This window comes from Mesocricetus auratus, unplaced genomic scaffold (assembly GCF_017639785.1).
Source record: "Mesocricetus auratus isolate SY011 unplaced genomic scaffold, BCM_Maur_2.0 Super-Scaffold_100006, whole genome shotgun sequence".
Taxonomy (NCBI): Eukaryota; Metazoa; Chordata; class Mammalia; order Rodentia; family Cricetidae; genus Mesocricetus; species Mesocricetus auratus.
This window is the reverse complement of record NW_024429190.1, coordinates 15,005,096-15,023,028: the sequence shown is the minus strand read 5'-3', so window position 1 is coordinate 15,023,028 and position 17,933 is coordinate 15,005,096. Positions and strand designations below refer to the sequence as shown.

The 17,933-nt window shown below is 42.4% G+C and overlaps 1 protein-coding gene and 1 pseudogene across 2 annotated transcripts in view; both read right to left on the bottom strand.

The window, feature by feature from the left end:
• Htt (huntingtin) overlaps positions 1 to 17,933 on the bottom strand; it is a 141,818-nt gene that overhangs the window by 25,979 nt on the left and 97,906 nt on the right. For both annotated transcript variants that reach the window (XM_040746950.1, XM_040746951.1), the window contains exons 41-51: positions 17,273 to 17,480; positions 12,323 to 12,464; positions 10,118 to 10,297; positions 9,823 to 9,999; positions 9,511 to 9,587; positions 8,095 to 8,233; positions 7,168 to 7,290; positions 3,763 to 3,976; positions 2,810 to 2,955; positions 1,442 to 1,619; positions 384 to 479 (exon numbers count right to left, since the gene is read on the bottom strand). In XM_040746950.1, coding sequence (XP_040602884.1) covers positions 384 to 479; positions 1,442 to 1,619; positions 2,810 to 2,955; positions 3,763 to 3,976; positions 7,168 to 7,290; positions 8,095 to 8,233; positions 9,511 to 9,587; positions 9,823 to 9,999; positions 10,118 to 10,297; positions 12,323 to 12,464; positions 17,273 to 17,480 — 1,680 coding nt within the window. The remainder of the gene's footprint in view (positions 1 to 383; positions 480 to 1,441; positions 1,620 to 2,809; positions 2,956 to 3,762; positions 3,977 to 7,167; positions 7,291 to 8,094; positions 8,234 to 9,510; positions 9,588 to 9,822; positions 10,000 to 10,117; positions 10,298 to 12,322; positions 12,465 to 17,272; positions 17,481 to 17,933) is intronic.
• Positions 12,471 to 15,180, bottom strand: LOC110340677 (annotated as a pseudogene).

Here is a 17,933-nt window from a genome sequence, read left to right as displayed (position 1 = left end):
ATACAACAGACCAAATAGTAATTTTGGGAGCACAGACAAGGAAAACATATTCTTCACCCTAATGTAGGAAGCATGTGCTAAGTGCTGAGGACTAAGATGGTGGGCGCCCCAGAGAAGAGGTGCAAATTCAAGCTATGGGGAATTATGCGGGATGAACCAGACCAACTGGTGAGGGAGAGGGGGTATTCAGGGCACATAAAGACAGGAATGTGTATATATCCATGGTCAGAAAACCCTCAACCTTTTGGATTAGCACTGGAGGACAGCAAGAGAAAAACGTTTCTGAGAGCTCATAGCCCCACTTCCTAAGTTTCTTTTGTGAATGAATTGGAAGGTCCCAAAGAAACAGAGAAGGGGAAAAAAAAATGGGTCCTAAGACTTACTTTGTATGTTTGAGTCTCCTCCTTCCTTTCTGACAGCCCTTGGAGTATGTGACCTGCTTTCTGGACCAAGAAGCTGGTCACCAGGCTGCACTGCAACTGAAATCACAGCAGAACATACACGTTAGCCCTTCTTTCTACTCAAGTCTTCATTTCATACCTGTGCAGCTCATAAAATTTACAATGACAACTATGTCAACTGAGGGCTAGATTTCTAGAGCCAATTTAGTAAAACTGGAAAGCACTGGATAACATTAAACGCAGGCACCAGTGCCTTGGCTAATTGTGGGTACACAAAGACTTGTGCTTCCAATACTCAGGCTTCTAAGTGCACTGTTTGCCATCTCCACCCTGAGAGTTTTTTATCAGACTATTCACAACTCAATACTGGTAAAAGCATTACTATGACTAAGAAACTTAGCTTTTTAAAATTACTCCCTGGATCTTTGTTTCCAAGTTGACTACAAATGCACAGATGAAAACAATTTAAACAATGAAAGAGCAAAACACCACTCTATAATGTTTAATTTAAAAACATAAAACTTCAAAACATTCTCTAACATGTAAACTATAATGTCCAATTTTAAAAAATTTTTAGCTAATGACCCATGTTGAGGACACTGTTCCTTGAAAAGAATGAATCCCTTTTATTTTACAACATATTAGCATTACAATGCAGTATGCAAGCACACACTTCAACTCTAACAGAAGTCATCTATTGAATGTAATCTTGTTAATCTTATAATCATCCAGGACTAAGAACATCAAATAGTCAACTAAGACTAAAGATCAAAGGGATTTAAACTTAAAAAGTATTTTTTAAAAGCTGGAACTCCAAACTCTAAACAAAATAACTAGACAAGTAAATTCAAGTTAAGTTCTAGTGTAATATCAAGGTCTGGGGGTGGACAGATGGGGCCTTCTGAAGGCAGCACCTACCCATTCCACCCCAAGTCCTAACTGGTTCTTGGGAAATGGAAGACAAGAAGAAAAAATATTCATAACTGACATGTATTGCTGATTACCAGTTTAGATTCATGAAGACATAGATAAGGACTTACTGGCTTCCAGGATGAATCTCACACAATGGATCAGGGAACAGGCATGGGTCACATACTCTGGGGAGGACAGCACTCCCCAGAGGCCAGGCACCTGTAGTGCCAGGCAGCAGCAGTCTAGCCCGGCTTGGAGGTCCAGACTCAGTGGGATCTGCTCATGGATCAAATGCCATGACAAAGCCTAAAGGGAAGCACTGTGTTAGAATGCTCACCGAATACTCTGTGCTCAAGGACCTTTAGGGAAGCACATTAAAAGCCATGAGAAGGCAATGGAAAGATGGAGAGGCCAAGGGATCTGCCAACTTCCTTCCAGAAGGATGGCTCTAACCCAGGTTTCTAGGTTGTCGTTCCTAGCTTTCTTAATATCCAGTCCTGATTCACCTATGCTCTAAAGTTCTTTCCTTTGCTCTGTCAGAATACCCAACCACTCCAGATATCTTCTTCCTTTAGAACCATGGGTGCCTAGAGAAACTTGTCCTGAGCCACAGAGCCTCCGGTCAGAGGTTTTACTCAAGGGCTCCTGTAACACAGACTTTTTTTAAATAGGATTTTTTTTTTTAAATCTCAGTCACAAAGCTGAGTTTGGGAGTATTATTTATGACTAGTGAGTCTCTGAACCTGCCTGAGCTGCGTTCCCTATGTGTGAAATGGGAACAGAGAGATCACCCTATAGAGCTGTTGTGGGAACCAAGTACTATGGCACTGACTATGCAGCTCAGGGTATGACTAGGAGCTGCCACCTGGTACTTTACACATACATTTGCTTCCCAGTCTTTTCCACTGGGCTAAGTCTAGCTAGACCACCTAACTCAGCCTGGTTCAGCTGTCACTGTGTACCAGACACCCTCAGGAGACTTCCTTTTCTTAGTGTGAAGTGTCAACCTTGCTCAGGAAGGGTGGCACAGCTCTGACACAGGTGAGGCTCTTTTCCAGCAGTCATATGGCAAGGTAACAAACACTACAGTGCATGTGTGTATATCCACTGAGGGCCAAGTGTTCCGTTTCCCTTGGGTAAAGTGCCAAGTTACTGCCTAACTTAAAACATAACAGTTGTCTACATTTAAATTAGGATTGTAGTATCAGGACAAGAGGTGTGGTGAGTGAAAGACTCAATACAGTCAGGTGAATCAGACTTGGACAATAAGCATTCCCTTCCTGCCTGAGGTCTACTGAAACAGGGTTTAGCTATATAACCAGGCACAGCCTTACAAGCCAGGAATCCACAATTCTCCTGCCTCTGCCTTGAAGTAGCCAGGCTAACAGGTGTGCATTACCATACTCAGTTAGCTCTTGGTTCTCAAGGATTTTCATCTTAATGCTACTCACATATCCTATCCTGACACAGAAACAGCATTTCAGAGCTGCTCTTACCTCAAGTGTCATTACCACAAACTTCACTGTGTCCCCCTCCTTCTCAGGGGGAAGGTGCAAATGAGCAGGCACTTTGGAGACCACCACCAGGTATTGTGCCAGGGCACGGGCAAGTGTGGTCAGAGACTGGTATGATGTAGCATCACCTGAAACATGAGACTGGCATGAGTGACTCTGACTGTGAGCACAGGCCCTTCCCCTTCAGAAGCTTTCACATGGCTATGTGGATTTGAGGATGCTAAGACCAAGAAAGCACATCTGTACACGCCCACATGGACCTGATTTGCCCTGAGTCTAAGCCAGTGTTCCTGAAGGGCTTAGAACCCTGACTATCTATGTCCAAGATTAGCCAAGCAACAAAGAAAGACATTTAGAGCTAAGAATTTGGTTCACTTTCTCAGTTGTTTTTGTCAGCCTTTCAGTGTTTCAGATCAACAGTCCTGACTGTATATGTGCTTGGGGTAAAGCACTGCTGGATCTGTAATACTTTTTAAAACTATGACAATTTGGGATTAGAGAGGTAGCTCAGCAGTTGAGAGCATGGGCTGCTCTTCCAGAGGACCTACATTCAATCCCCAGATCTGACACCAACTTCTGGCTCCATGGGCACTGCATGCATGCAGTGCAGACAAATATAGGTGAAAACACTTATACACATAAAATAAAATAATTAAAAAACTAAGGTAGCTTGGGCTGAGAAGATGACTCAGTGGACAAAGTGTTGCACAGCATGAGGACTTGAGTTTGGAAAACCTGCAAAAACTAATTGCAGGGTGTGCATCTGTAACCTCAGCTGAAATAAGAGGATCCCAGAGGCTTGACAGCAGCTCTAGGTTCAGTGAGAGACCCTGTCTCCTCTAGTTTGCACATTCTGCTACCACCATTCCCATCAACAGAGAGAGAGGAGAAAGAAGAAGGGGGAGGGGCATCTAAGGGAACCATATTTAAATTACCAAGCAGATCATTCAACTTGTTCCAGTAGGCTGTTGGCTCTGCAGGCAGGAAAGGCTGGAAGACTTGATGGACAGCAGGAAGCTGCTGAATAACACTGGTCACCCGGGCTAGAGTCACTCCACGGGCTGCTTCAAAAAGAGGACTCTTCTGGCCAGCAGCAATCTCACTCATGCCAAGGCTTAAGCAGGGAGCCAAAAGGCTTAGGTTGAACTCCTGGGTTAGAACATTACAGGCCAGACAAACCACAGAAAAGATGGTAAACTTTCCTTCAGGCTGGAATACACATAGCTAATGCAACAGTGTTTGTTTCTAAAAGAATCCAGACTAGAGTACTGCAAGGAATGCTTGTAAGACTATTCTAGAGACATGGACACTCAAGCTCCTTACTTTTGTCATGGGAGATCCTCTGCACCACACTGGGGTTGCTGGACCTTGTATCTATAGAACTATCAGTCAAAATAATCTTCTTTTCCTTTATGAAGCACCTTGCCTAAGTTATTTGTTACAGTAATAAAAGTAAGACAAATACACGCTAGAAAAGCTTTCAGTTAGAATGTAAATAGATAAAAGAAAAAGTTGAAGTCTCTATTTTAAAAAAGTATATCCTATATTATATACATTAAAAATAAATATATTAACAATTCCATTAAATATATGTTCAGTAAATACTTATGGTCTCTTTGCCATACTTGAATTATAAGGTAGTATTATTATTTTTCATGATCGTATATTTCTCTGAAATAATTACAGAATGACAAATTTTAATTTGCTATGAACAGTGCACCCAGGCTCATGTGCCAAGCACTGCTGCAGCCTGAGAAGGCACCACAGCATCTGGAACAAGGGAAGGTGGTCTTTTTTTGTTTTGTTTTGTTTTGGTTTGGTTTTTACGCGGCAGGGTTTCTCTGTATTGTTTTGGAGGCTGTCGGTCCAGCCTGGCCTCGAACTCACAGTGATCTGCCTGCCTCTGCCTCCCAAGTGCTGGGATTAAAGGCGTGCACCACCACCGCCCAGCGGGAAGGTGGTCTTATATGTGACAAAAATCTGCTTCAAAAATCAGCATTTCACATGACAAAATTTTAAATCTTATTTATTCATTTATTTATTTGGAGACAGGGTCTCACTGTATAGCTCACTGAATGGCTGGTCTGGATGTAGACCAACAGGCCACAAACAGAGATCCTTCTGTCTCTGCCTCCCAAGTGTTGGAAATAAGGGCATGTGACACCATGCCTGACCTCATATGGTAGTTTTTATTATGTTTTGTTAATTTTTTAGCCATTTAAGGAGTTAGGGGGAGGACAACAATTTTTCAAGTAGAACATCAAGCTTTGATATTAAAAACTGTATTTCATCATCAGTACCCAGTTGGAACTTCCACAGTTGTAAATAGCCCACTTAGCAACTTAGAAAACCTAGCCCACTGGTTCTGTACTTTGGATGTCTTCCTGTGTACCTGCCCCCATACCTCCTATTAACGTGCTAGGTTCCTCCTTCTCTCTTCCAATTTGGCATATGTCAAGGGGCAGTGGGCCCTTGGCTTCAATGGAGCAACAAAGTACTCCACTAAGGTAGTGGCATAAGGATGCTCTGCAAAGGAGCCAAGGACAGGGAACTAATGCTTTCAAGACCTGGACCGGCTCTGTAGTATACTTTCTGATATTTGCGGGGTAAGTGGAAGAGAATTACTCTATATCTAGAGGGGACAGGGCACCTCACCCCATGGGAGACTGTCTCTTTATCTAGAGCGGACAGGCAACCTCACTACATGGTGGTCATGATGGTTAATACTGATGTCAACTTAGCAAGATCTAGAATTACTTAGGAGACCAACCTCTGGGAATTTTCAGGGTTAGGTCAACTGAGGTAGGAAGACCCATTTTAACTGTGGGCAGGGATACTGGACTGAATCAAAAGGAGAAAGCAAGCTGAGCACCCTCATTCCTCTCTCTGCTTTCTGATTATGGATGCCATGCTTTCCCTGCCATGGGGACTATGCCCTTGAACTGTGAGCCAAAATAAACCCTCCTTTAACCTGCTTTTTGTCAGAGTGTTTTATCACAATAATGAGAAAAGTAATTAATACAGGGGTGTGGTGGTTTGAATAGTAATGGGCCCACACCGAGTGGCACTATTAGGAAGTGTGGCCTTATTGGAGGAAGTGTGTGTGTGTGTGTGTGTGTGTGTGTGTGTGTGTGTGTGTGTGTGTTTTGGTTTTTGAGACAGGGTTTCTCTGTGGCTTTGGAGGCTGTCCTGGAACTAGCTCTTGTAGTTCTAACTCCAACTCACAGAGATCCGCCTGCCTCTGCCTCCCGAGTGCTGGGATTAAAGGTGTGCGCCATCAATGCCCAGCTAGGAAGTGTGTTTTGAGGTCTCATATGCTCAAGCTACTTCCAGTGTGGCACACAACCTTCTGCTGCCTGTGGATAAGGTGTAGAACTCTCAGCTCCTTCTCCAGCACCATGTCTGTCTAGATGCTGACATGCTTCTCACCATGATAACTACTAAACCTATGAAATTGTAAGTGAGCACCAACTAAGTGTTTCTTTTATAAGGTTTGCTGTGGTAATGGTGTCTCTTCACAGCAACAGAAACCCTAACTAAGACAAGGGGGCTAGTAAAGATCAATTTCCAAAATACAATGAACACGTGATACACTTTCTTGCAGTCATGAAATAAATGATGATGGACTGACTATAGCTTATGGCCATCCATTTTCTTTATACGTATGAAAGATGGAGTTAAAACAACTTTCCTCTTTTAGAAGTCTAATTTGGTTGAAATAACATCCTATTCACATCCCATGTACGGGCTATTCTGGATTATAGCTTTCACATGCCATTTTTTGTTAGTGCTATGTGCTTTGCCTTATGCTGTCCTTGCTAGACTCAAGTCTCCCACATGCTGCTATACATTAATCACATGAATATGAGAATCGTGCTAGATAGTTTATATCAATCTGACACAAGCTAAAGTCATCTGAGGTGGGAACCTCAATTAAGAAAATGGCCTTCATAAGACTGGGTTGTAGGCAGGCCTATAGGGCATTTTCTTAATTAGTGATTGACGGAGGAGGGCCCAGTCCACTGTGGGTGGTGCATCCCTGGGCTGATAGCCTTGGATTCTATAAGAAAGCAGGCTGAGTAAGCCATTCGGAACAAGCCAGTAAGCAGCACCCCTCCATGGCTCCTGCATAAGCTCATGCCTCTGTACTGTTTGAGTTTCTCTCCTGACTTCCTTCAATGATGGACTATGATGTAGAAGTAAGCCAAGCCCTTTCTTCCCCAACTTGCTTTTTGATCATGGTGTTTTACCACAGCAACAGAAACCCTAACTAAGGCAGAAGTATAACTCAGAAAGACAAGAAGAGCTGGGGATTCCCTGGCCTCCCATTGTTGCCCTACCGTGCTCATCATGAAGTCATTCATGTCTTCAGCAGGGATGCGATTCACCAACTCTGCACCTTCCAGCAGTGCAGAATCTGATTTGGTCCAACACTGGGATCTTACAAGCTGGAGGTACCAGTTCTGGGAAGAAGCAAAAGAAAAGGTGAATGTGACTGAGTAGGTACTTTGGCTGCTCCTCTGGGCTGTGACTATAGCACTGGGACACTGGCTGGCTGTACAGACATCAGACACACCCTGGGCCTTCAGCTCACAAGTCCTCTCTCTGCTGTTCTGTGCCTGAATGTCCTCTTCTTTTCCACCTGTGGAACGTCTCGCAGTCCTTGCAAACTCACAAAGCTCTGAGGGTTAGCAACCTTTCTTCTACCCGCTCCTTAGATACTATGCCATCTTCACTCTACTGGAGTGAGTGCCTCCTCATCTTCCTCAGCAGTCAGAGCAAGCCTGGGGCAAATGTATGCTTTCTTCCATGAGCTGCAGGTTTCTAAAATCGCATCTCCTCTCCACCTAGGTCCTAACAGTCTCTAACTCTCAAGTGTGAATGGTGAAGGTGACAACACATTATACCTGGTGGTAGTAGTTGCAACACTTCATAGGAAGTAGAAGGCCCAGGGAGAGGGAGATAGGCTGAGTCTGTCAGCATGTGCTAGACAATGTTTGCAGTCATAGACCCTGGCCCATAAACAAATTCTTTTGACTTGCCAACTAGCCTTGACTCCACACTCCTCCACAAGAGTACATATCATCACTCCTTTTCTCATTAGGACCTCAGGCCTCCATATTCCCCAAGCAGAGGTGCTAATGACCTGAGCTGAGTGTCAAGGGCCCTGTGTGTACTCACACCTACCTTACCCTCATTCTAGGCAGAGGCTGTCATTGTCTCCACATGGTCCGTGGCCATCATACTTAGATATACAGGTTACTTACTTTGTCTGGACTCACTGTTTCCAGAGATGTGTGCCCATCCCCATCCAGTGGGTGGGAAGTGACTGGGGGCAAAGGGCTAAGTGAGTCCTGCACGGTAGAGAGTCGGAACCTGTCCAGCAGGGAATAGAGCCTTTGGTGTCTGAAACACAAATGAAACCACAAAACAGTTTGCCCTTTAGTTTGGAATCTCAATTTTGCAAAGACAGATCCTAGAAACATGTAACACTAATGAACAAAAGTAGCTTCTTCGTTCTTGTTGAATTCTAAAAAGTCTTTAATTTCTTTTTTTATTTCTTCCTTGACCCAGGAATGGTGTAATTGCGCATTGTTCAATTTCCATGAGTTTGTAGGGTTTCTGCAATTTGTGTTGTTGTTGAATTCTAACTTTAAAGCATGGTGGTCTGATAAGATACAGGGGGTTGTTCCAATTTTTTTGTACCTGTTGAGGTTTGCTATGTTGCCAAGTATAAAGTCAATTTTAGAGAAGGTCCCATGTGGTGCTGAGAAGAAGGTATATTCTTTTGTTCTTAGATGTCTGTTAATCCCAAGTGGGTAATAACTATTGTTAGTTCCTTTATTTTTTTGTTAAGTTTCTGTCTGGTGGTCCTATCTAGTGGTGAGAGTGGGATGTTGAAGTCTCCCACTGTAAGTGTGTGAGGTTTTATGTGTGATTTGAGCTTTAGTAATGTTTCTTTTACGAATGTGGGTGCCTTTGTATTTGGGGTGTAGATGTTCAGAATTGAGACTTAATCTTGATGGACTTTTCCTCTGATGAATATGAAATGACTTCCTTCATCTCTTTTGATTGATTTTAGTTTGAAATCTAATTTGTTAGATATTAGGATTGCTACACCAGCTTGTTTCTTGGGTCTAGGCTCTGCCCCAAATGATGTGACAGACATTGATGAGCACTTATGGGAGGTCTCACCCTCCCTGGGGAGTGGTTGGGGGGGTAGGATGGGGGATTGGTGGGGGACATGGGAGGACAGGAAGGAGAGGAAACTAGGATTGGTATATAAAATAAGATTGTTTTTTAACTTAAATAAAAATTAAAAAAAAAAGAGTCAGGTAGTGTTCTCAGATTTAATCCTTCTAAGCTAGCTATTAGGTTCTGTGTTTATTCTCATCCATCAAGGGTTCAGGAGCAGAGGCAACAAACACACTTCCTATCCCTTCAACAGTCATAAGGTTCAGGAATCTGCCATGTGTGCAACAGGTGTTTGATCGCCACTTCTTCACGTCTATTAGCATGAGGCACTTGTTTGACATTTAGAAAGCCTTTTCTACTGTGATACTGCTACAGTGAACTCACCTACACAGAACACTAATTCCTTTGCCTATCTATTTGTTCCTGTACATATCTAAGTCTTTATACCCTCGTTGCACAAAAGCCAGTATCCCATGCTGTAGCCTCACCTTTGTGCAAGTCCACTATTCTGGAGGTGCTCCTGGATTCTGTTCAGTTCCTCCACTGGCAACTGGGCCATACTGCTCTACACAGACAAGAACACATTAGGGATTTTGTGACATATAGCCTCACATCCACTTTAAAAGGATAAACTCCTATGCACAGTATGTCTATAAGAGCAGACTACAAGCAGTTGGTCAGACACATGAACAACAAACATGGCACACATGCTACTATCTGTAGCCAATCAACAGCAGGTCATAGACTAAATGTTTTGATTGACCCGCTAAGTTTTTATATAAATCACTATCTTTGAGTACCTGTAAATTTGCAGCCAAAAGCATTTCTACCCGGCGACAGGCCAGAGTGTCGACCATGCGAGCCAGCGCACGGAAGTGAGTTCCCAGGAGCCTGTCCACATATAGCGTAAGCACAGCACCAGACTGGCTGAGATGGATGCCTTCTAAGCATTGAAGTGTTTTCTTCAGAGTGGTTGGCTAATGTTGAGAAGGAACAAGAATTAATTTTTTTCTCAGACTGGTAATTGGTACTGACAAAATTCCAGTATTCCATTTTTTAAGGCAGAGAAAGCAAACCAGCAGGCTAAAGACTTACAGTTGAAAGATTTTCACAACGAGACTGAATTGCCTGGATGAAAAGGCCACTAGCCGCAGAATTACGATGAATGGCACTAATAAAGTCTTGTACTGGAGGCTCATGGGACAGGTTGATCAGATCTTGAATGTGATTCACAATGAGCCACGTTAAGTGTTCTGAGTCATGAAGATTCTGACACTAGAAAAGATTTAATAAAAGATATATTTCAAGTAGACAAGAAGGTTAGAAAGAGTAAGAAAAAACAAATTCTAAATACAAACTTTGCCTTAGTGAAGATAGTGTCTAAGTACAAGTAAATGACAGAAAAGAAGATAGAAACTTAGTTACAGAGCCTTGAACCTCTGATCTCATGTGGTAGAGGCCACAGGAAGCCAAGCCCCAATGGCAATGTCCAGCTCCCACAGACACTAGCAAATAGCTCAACATCATACTGAACAAAGAAGCACTGGCTCCTTGGACAAGTCAAGGGGTAGCTGCCCACAGGAGCAAGATGAGCAGTCTGGTGCAGTCCCTCCCTAGTGACTGGCCTGGAGCTCGCATGCACGGGAACGAAGGAAGCAGCATGTTGCAGTAATTGAGCTTGCCATTGTGCTGCAGGCCAGCCTAGCACAGGCTGTTCCACACCTACTCCGTCTCCAATGGTTAGTACAGAAAATAGTCACTGACCACCACGGAGCTGACAGATTTCCTCAACAAAAAATAGATCTCCCCAGGACACGAGAGAAATTTCACTTGAAATATTTTTAAATCCATAGTTAAAAACACATGTAGCCTTTCCACCTTAATTCATAATCCTAGACAAAAGTCAAAACCTGATCAATTGACATCTGGTTAATGGTAATATTTTCAATTTGGAACCATTTGATAGTACTAACATATGAAATAATTCTTATACTTTTGTGAAAAACACCACTATATCATATTATCTCTCAAAAGTAGAACAAAATATAAAAACTATTTCAATATTGATGTCAAGTAAAAAGTAAATATTAAACTGGGTATCATGGTACATACCTATAATCCCAACACTCAGAAGGTTGAGGTGGGAGAATTATGAACATATAGCCTATTCTGTACAATGCACCCTGACTCAAAAACAGTAAAGGGTCAATACCATAAGACTGCCTCTGCTCACAGCTGGCTCAAGTATTTTTTTCTTTAAAAATCTGGTTCAGACACTTGGGAGGCAGAGGCAGGCGGATCTCTGTGAGCTGAAGACCAGCCTGTTCTACAAGAGCTAATTCTTGGACAGCCTCCAAAGCTACAGAGAAACCCTGTCTCAAAAAACAAAAATAAAAATAAAATTTTAACTAAAAGACAGGATTTCTCTGTGTAACAGCCCTGGATGTCCTGGAACTCGCTTTGTAGACCAGGCTGGCCTTGAACTCAGAGATCCACCTGTCTCTGCCTCCAGAGTGCTGGGATTAAAGGTATGTGTCACTACTGCCTGTGTGGTTCAGACTTTTAAAAATCATTCTGCTCTATGATAACAATGTACATGTGATACCAAGTTTATTTAAAAAGGCATTAAATCCAGATTAAAATCTAATTATAACTTATTTTAGACAAATATGATTATAGAAGGCTTGCTTTCATAAATCAAACAGGTGATGCTAATTTTGTAGTTAAAAATTCCACAAAAGTGATTGTTTTAAAAAGTAGTGTCAAAAGAAAATCTATTCTGAAATCCAATGATAAATATTTATTAACACATTTCCTGCAAAATAACTGGAAAAAATTAGTCAAAACCCCACAACAGTTAGTGCATTTAGCTTTGTTAAAATTATGTAGTGTTTGCTGGGCATAGTGGTACACATCTTTAATCCCAGCAGTCAGGAGGCACAAGGAGAGTTATCTCTGAGTTTGAGACCAGCCAGGTCTCGATTGAGTTTCAAGCCAGCCTGGCCTATACCTTAAGACAAAAACTGCCCAGCTCTATTCCAAGCATCACGTTCCTGGGAAGGTGATAAACTGGTGATGTCTGAACGAAAGCCTTTGAAGATCAACTTAGAAATTTAAGAGAGGATAAAAATCCCAGGCTGTTCCAATTAAACCCAGAGTAAATCAAGCATTGTTACCTCTCCTCAGTTTGATGTATCTGTAGGACAGTGAACAGTCTGGTTCTCCAGCAAGTGCATACAAGCAGCGTCTATGTGGTCCTCTCCCCCTTTAACAACCCTTACGGACATTTATCACACTTACGACATAATCACAGAAGAGAATAAGGGCCCCTCTTCGCACTATTTCTCTATTGCACATTCCAAGTTGAGCTGCTGAACTAGAATCCTCCTCTTCACCAGACATCTGGGGGTTAAGTGACTTCGTGCAGGACAGACTGTGCCTTCTACAAAGAGGGGAAGATGCAATGAGGAGGTGTCTGGGATAGCAATGAGCTTACATACACAATACTGGACATGGCTATGCTTGACTTTCCTTCTCAAACCCACCAAACATTTCTTTATCAAACTGGTGTTGTATGGTTAAGCACCTCAGACTTCTGTTTCTAGAAAACACTAAAGGACACAAGAAGGCTTAGCAGGCAGATGATTACAGTGCTTGACTGAAGAGTAAAATCTGCAATAAAGCTGCAATTCCAATTAGCATGCCCATTCCAGAACTCATACTGGTCATGTTGATAATGGAGAAGTTGTTTTTTAAATTCTGCATGCTCTACAAACACTGTCAGGTGCCAGAGGGAAGCCCCACTTCTTACTTCCCTACTCATTTTCAAACATATTACTGAGCAGGTCTCAACTGTGGAATTACTGTTCAAAGTGTTTCCCCACTACAGCAGTTCTTCCAGTTGGCACTCCTTTCTCTCTGCACTTTTCTTCTTTCTAAATATAGCCCTGGAGACGCTTGATTATAGCCAAATACTAAAAACAGTGTCTGACACACTCCCACCCCACCCTTTTGGCTTTTACTCAATCTCCGTAGGACACCGGAGGGCAAGCACATTTGAAATATGTTGACCAGTCCTATAGTACTAAAAGACAACTGACAACATATTCCACAGGATTAAGTTTGTTAAAGCTGTAGACATTCTAGTGGGCTCCCAAAGTCTACCCATATACTAGGGATAGATTAACCATCCTCATTCAGGGAGTCCAGATAGAATCCACTATTTCTATCATTAGAAACCCCTCCTGAGTTGGCAAGACAGCTCAGTAAGTAAAAGCACTTGTTGCACAAGTCTGACAACCTGAGTTTGATCCTTGGACTCCACAATGGAAGGAGAGTACTGACTCCTCAAAGTTGTCCTCTGACCTCCACATGTGGGCTAAGGCAGGTGCACGCATGTGCATACACAACACATCATAAGTAAAAATGAAAAGAAAACGTCTATGACCCCATTTCTTATAGCTCTGAGTCCTCCTAAGAGCTGCCATCTCTTTCATCATCTTTTCCTCCTAGTTTTTACTGAAAATGTCAAACAGAAAAGCTGAAGAACAATTGAACCAACAGTCCCATGCCTTTTGCCTGCATTCAACTATTAGTATTTGTCACCTTTGAGTTCATGTACATACTTTGCACATGAAACTCAGTACATGGTACAAACTACAGAAACACACACTACACACTCACATGAAACTTTATTACACACAGTCTGAATACTTGCACACGTATGCTTCTTTGGCTGCACCATGGAAGAGTGATTCTAGAGTACATTTCATTACAAACACTGCAGCAGTTATCTCTTGAACATGCTTAGAGCTACAAAGCCACCACTCACACTAAGCTTATCCTTACATTTCCAACAGCCCCAATAATGATTATTCTAGCAGATCCAGGACACAATCAAGGATTCTAAAGTAAATTCTTCTGTCCCATTTGTTTTACTCTATTAACATAACACTTTTGTCTTTTTTTTCTTTCCCTTTTACAGTCTATGGAGGTTTTTTATTTATGTGTTTTACATCTCTAGAAAATGAATCCCACGATTTTCCCTCCTGTGTGTTTTTGTCTTGCTTCTTCATGGTCCATGATGCCAGCTGAGGCTGTCGGTACAATAAGCCAAACTGACAGGGTGGGAGCAGGTTGCTCTGCCATTTCCTAGGTCTCTGAGCTGCACATCAAATCTAGGCTGATCTCTCCACACTTGCTCAAGCTGCCTGTGAGGTTCACGACAATTTTCCTAGCTGTGAAAATCATTGATGATTTCAAATTCACTAATGTAACCATGTTTCATCATCATGGTTAGGAACTAAATGATGACTCTGGAGCAGGGCCTGATGAGGACCTGGCATTTACCTCTCTTCTCAGCATTGTTGCTCTTCAGAGCATCAGCCAGGACATTCATTGTGCACCATGGTGACGGTGCAGAAAGAGCAACACTTTTGTCTTTTAAGACAGACATGTCAGTGTGTCCATGAGTGTCTAGGTAAAAGATGGCCTCTACCATCAGCTAAGGTTGTACAAACAATAGTATGACTTTTAAACCTTAACACTATTGTACACCAATGGGGTGGGCAGATGTTGCTGAGAGCTATTATTTTTTAAAGCAGGCTGGAGACATCCTTACCTTCCTCCTGCCTTCTTGGCTTGTCCATAGTTAACTTAGGCTCTATACCCTGTATCTTACCCAGCACAACTCAGTCTTAGAGTCTACTAGACTATCTGAGAACTTACTACACACAAGTTCTCAGAGCTCCAATTCTTTTTGTTTTTTACGTCTTTAAACAAATTATTTGTGTGCTTGTGTACCACAGTGTGCCTGTGGATATCAGAGGATAACGTGTGCAAAATCAATTCTCTTTCTAGCATGTGGGTCTTAGGGATTGAACTTAAAGTCATCAGGCTTAGCAGCAAGTACCTTTGGTTTGAGCTGTCATTTTTTTGGGGGGGCTATTTTTTTATTCATTTTACATAACAACCACAGTCGTCGTCATCGTCCCCACCCCCCCATATCCCCATCCTCCCTGCAACTCCCAGCATTGTCAAGTTAGGGGAGGGATGGAGTGGGAGGGCAATGAAAGGGATATCTTGATGGAGCCATTATGGGGTTAGAGAGAAACCTGGTGCTTGTTTTTTTGTTGTTGTTTTCATTTTTTGTTTTTTAGTTTTACGAGACAGGGTTTCTCTGTATTATTTTGGAGGCTGTCGGTCCAGCCTAGCCTCGAACTCACAGAGATCCACCTGCCTCTGCCTCCCGAGTGCTGGGATTAAAGGCATGCGCCACCACCACCCGGCTTGTTTTTGTTTTTTTTTAATACAAGGTTTTACTGTGTAGCCCTGACTAGCCTGGAACTTGCTGTGTAGACCAGATTGTCCTTGAATTCACAGAGGTTTACCTGACTCTGCCTCCTGAAGCTGAGATTAAAGACATACTCCACCATACCCAGCTCTGAGCTTCAATTTATAGCTACTACCCTACCAAAGAAGCTTCCCTTTATAACAAATGGAGACAATCATAGAAAACCACAACTGGACACAATGCAGAGAGAGATCAATGGATTGCTGGAGAGCCCAGCCCCAGTGGATGCATCTGCATTAGAGTCCTGCATCTGTGACTCAGGGAACAATGTGGAAAAGGACGTAGAAAGATTTCAGAGCCAGAATACCAGAAAGTCTGGTGTGAAGCAGTCCAGGAGGGAAATGGATACATAGACTAGACCACAACAAAGGCAGTATCCATGGATATGTTAATGTGGATGGGGAAAAATTTCCTAGGATCTAATCCCTAGACAAAGAACTGTAGGTAGCTAATAACTGCTGGAAAGAGAATTAGCCTCTCCCAGGGATGAGACTTACTGGACTTACTGGTTGTCCAATGCAAAGTAGTCAACCCTGAATACATATATATATATACACACACATACATACATACATACACACACACACAAATAACAAAATCAGACACCACAAGTTATATTTATATATACTTGTGCATACATATATATACATATATAATACATATTTATGCAACAAATATGATCAGAGAAAAAGAATGTGTGAATGGGGATGCATAGAGGAGCTTTGAGGGAGGATAGTCAGAAGTAGGGAAGTGATGTCTTGCAATTTAAAAACATTTAAAAAAATAAAACAATAGACAGGAAAAATGAAAAAGTAAGAAGAAAGGAATGAACACTCGTGGTGCTGAGAGCACCTGTGCTCAGAGCAGTCTGTGGAGCAGCAGCCTTGGTAGCAGCAGGGGCTTGGGATATATGCAAATTCCTAGCCCCCAGCAAGCTTCCTGCACGGAAATGTTTTACACAGCATCAAGGCTGATCTACACGTACATATAAGAATCAGAGAGCTAGGCTTCCTGTCCACTAGGCCTTACAATGTTAATGTGTCAGGCCTAAGAGAACCTCTAACCATTTCAAACGATGCTGTGGGTGCCTTCCCAAGTAACCCCACATACAGGCAGAAAGTAGCATCTCTGTTTCCTTTACAGACACCATTTAAGGAGTACATAACAGATACCAATAATGTTCCTAACAGGATATAAAAGTGGGTCTGGATGGTAGCCCCTCGTCTCCCTTCACCAGGCTGAGGAGTTAACCTTACCTATACTCTTCCTTAAGCAAATTTTCCTGACAAAGGCTCCTAAGTTGTTCAGAAACTACACTAAGGACTGACTCATTGGGGCTCACAGCTTTTTACCTCTAAACATGTTCAGATATTTGAATGAGCGAGTTTCTGGACACTAAGATTTAAATCTAAAAACTCTGCAAAAAAGAGGGCCACCCATAACCAGAAACAGTCTATCTGAATAATAAAAATAAATTAATAAAACACTTCCAATCAGTTTTGAAATTTGCTAAATAATTACTTCATTATCTAAGAATACACAGAAAACATATAATCATAACAAAGTTAAGACATTGCAACATGTCTGGCTGTGGAACCAATGAAAGCCATAGGACGTAGCAGGAGGGACAGAGCCTCACAAGCATAGCCCACATTATGGAACAGTGTCAAAGAGTTTGTCACAGTGAAAAATCACAGTGAAAAAGCAGCTGTTTAGTTTGAATGCCTGTAGCCAGACCACATTTCCCTACAAAACAGTACCCAAGAAAGAAAAGATTAATATGAAGCCAAAATTTTACAAAGCCTCATGAAGAATGGAAAATAAAAATGCCCTCATAGCAGCCAAGCCTCAGGCCAAACATTGAGTTGGTGCCTGGGCCTGGGAAGCTGTGCACCTACTTGGGTGTCTGCTGCACCTCTGCCCACCATCGGTGGTCAGTGTGGTTGATGAGCAGTAGGATCTGACACCAGAGCAATACCAGAGCTGGGTGTGTGGGCACCATGGATCGCACCCGTGCATTCAGGCTCTCTAGAGTATAGAAGTTGCCTTCACAGCCATCACCAGTGAAGAGTCTAGTGGCAGCTGCCGTGATTCTCCGGAACATTCCTAGAATCAAACAAAAATAAGTAAAACAGATTATGGGGAACATCTCTCCTGTTCATCATTACCCAGTACCAGGTAGCTAAGCATAGTACTTTCCCGCTTATGTGATTACAGCACTTGGCACTTAGAGAATAGTGACTTTAGTGTGTGCATGTGCTCATGGGTATGTGTGGTTACATGTGTATACATATGTGTTGAAGTCAAAGGTTGATGTAGGGTTGATATTGCTTCTCCACCTTATATTTTGAGACAAGGTCTCTCACTGAACCTGAGCTCAGCCAGTAAGCCCTATAGATCTTGATCTCTCCAGCTATCTGCAGGGATTATAGAAGCTGTGCCTGGCTTTTTAAACAGGTGCTAAGAATCCAAACTCAGGTGCTCATACTTTGCACAGCAAGCACTGATAAGCCTTTCCCCCAGATGCAAACTCTAATTTTTCTAACCAGACACTAAACT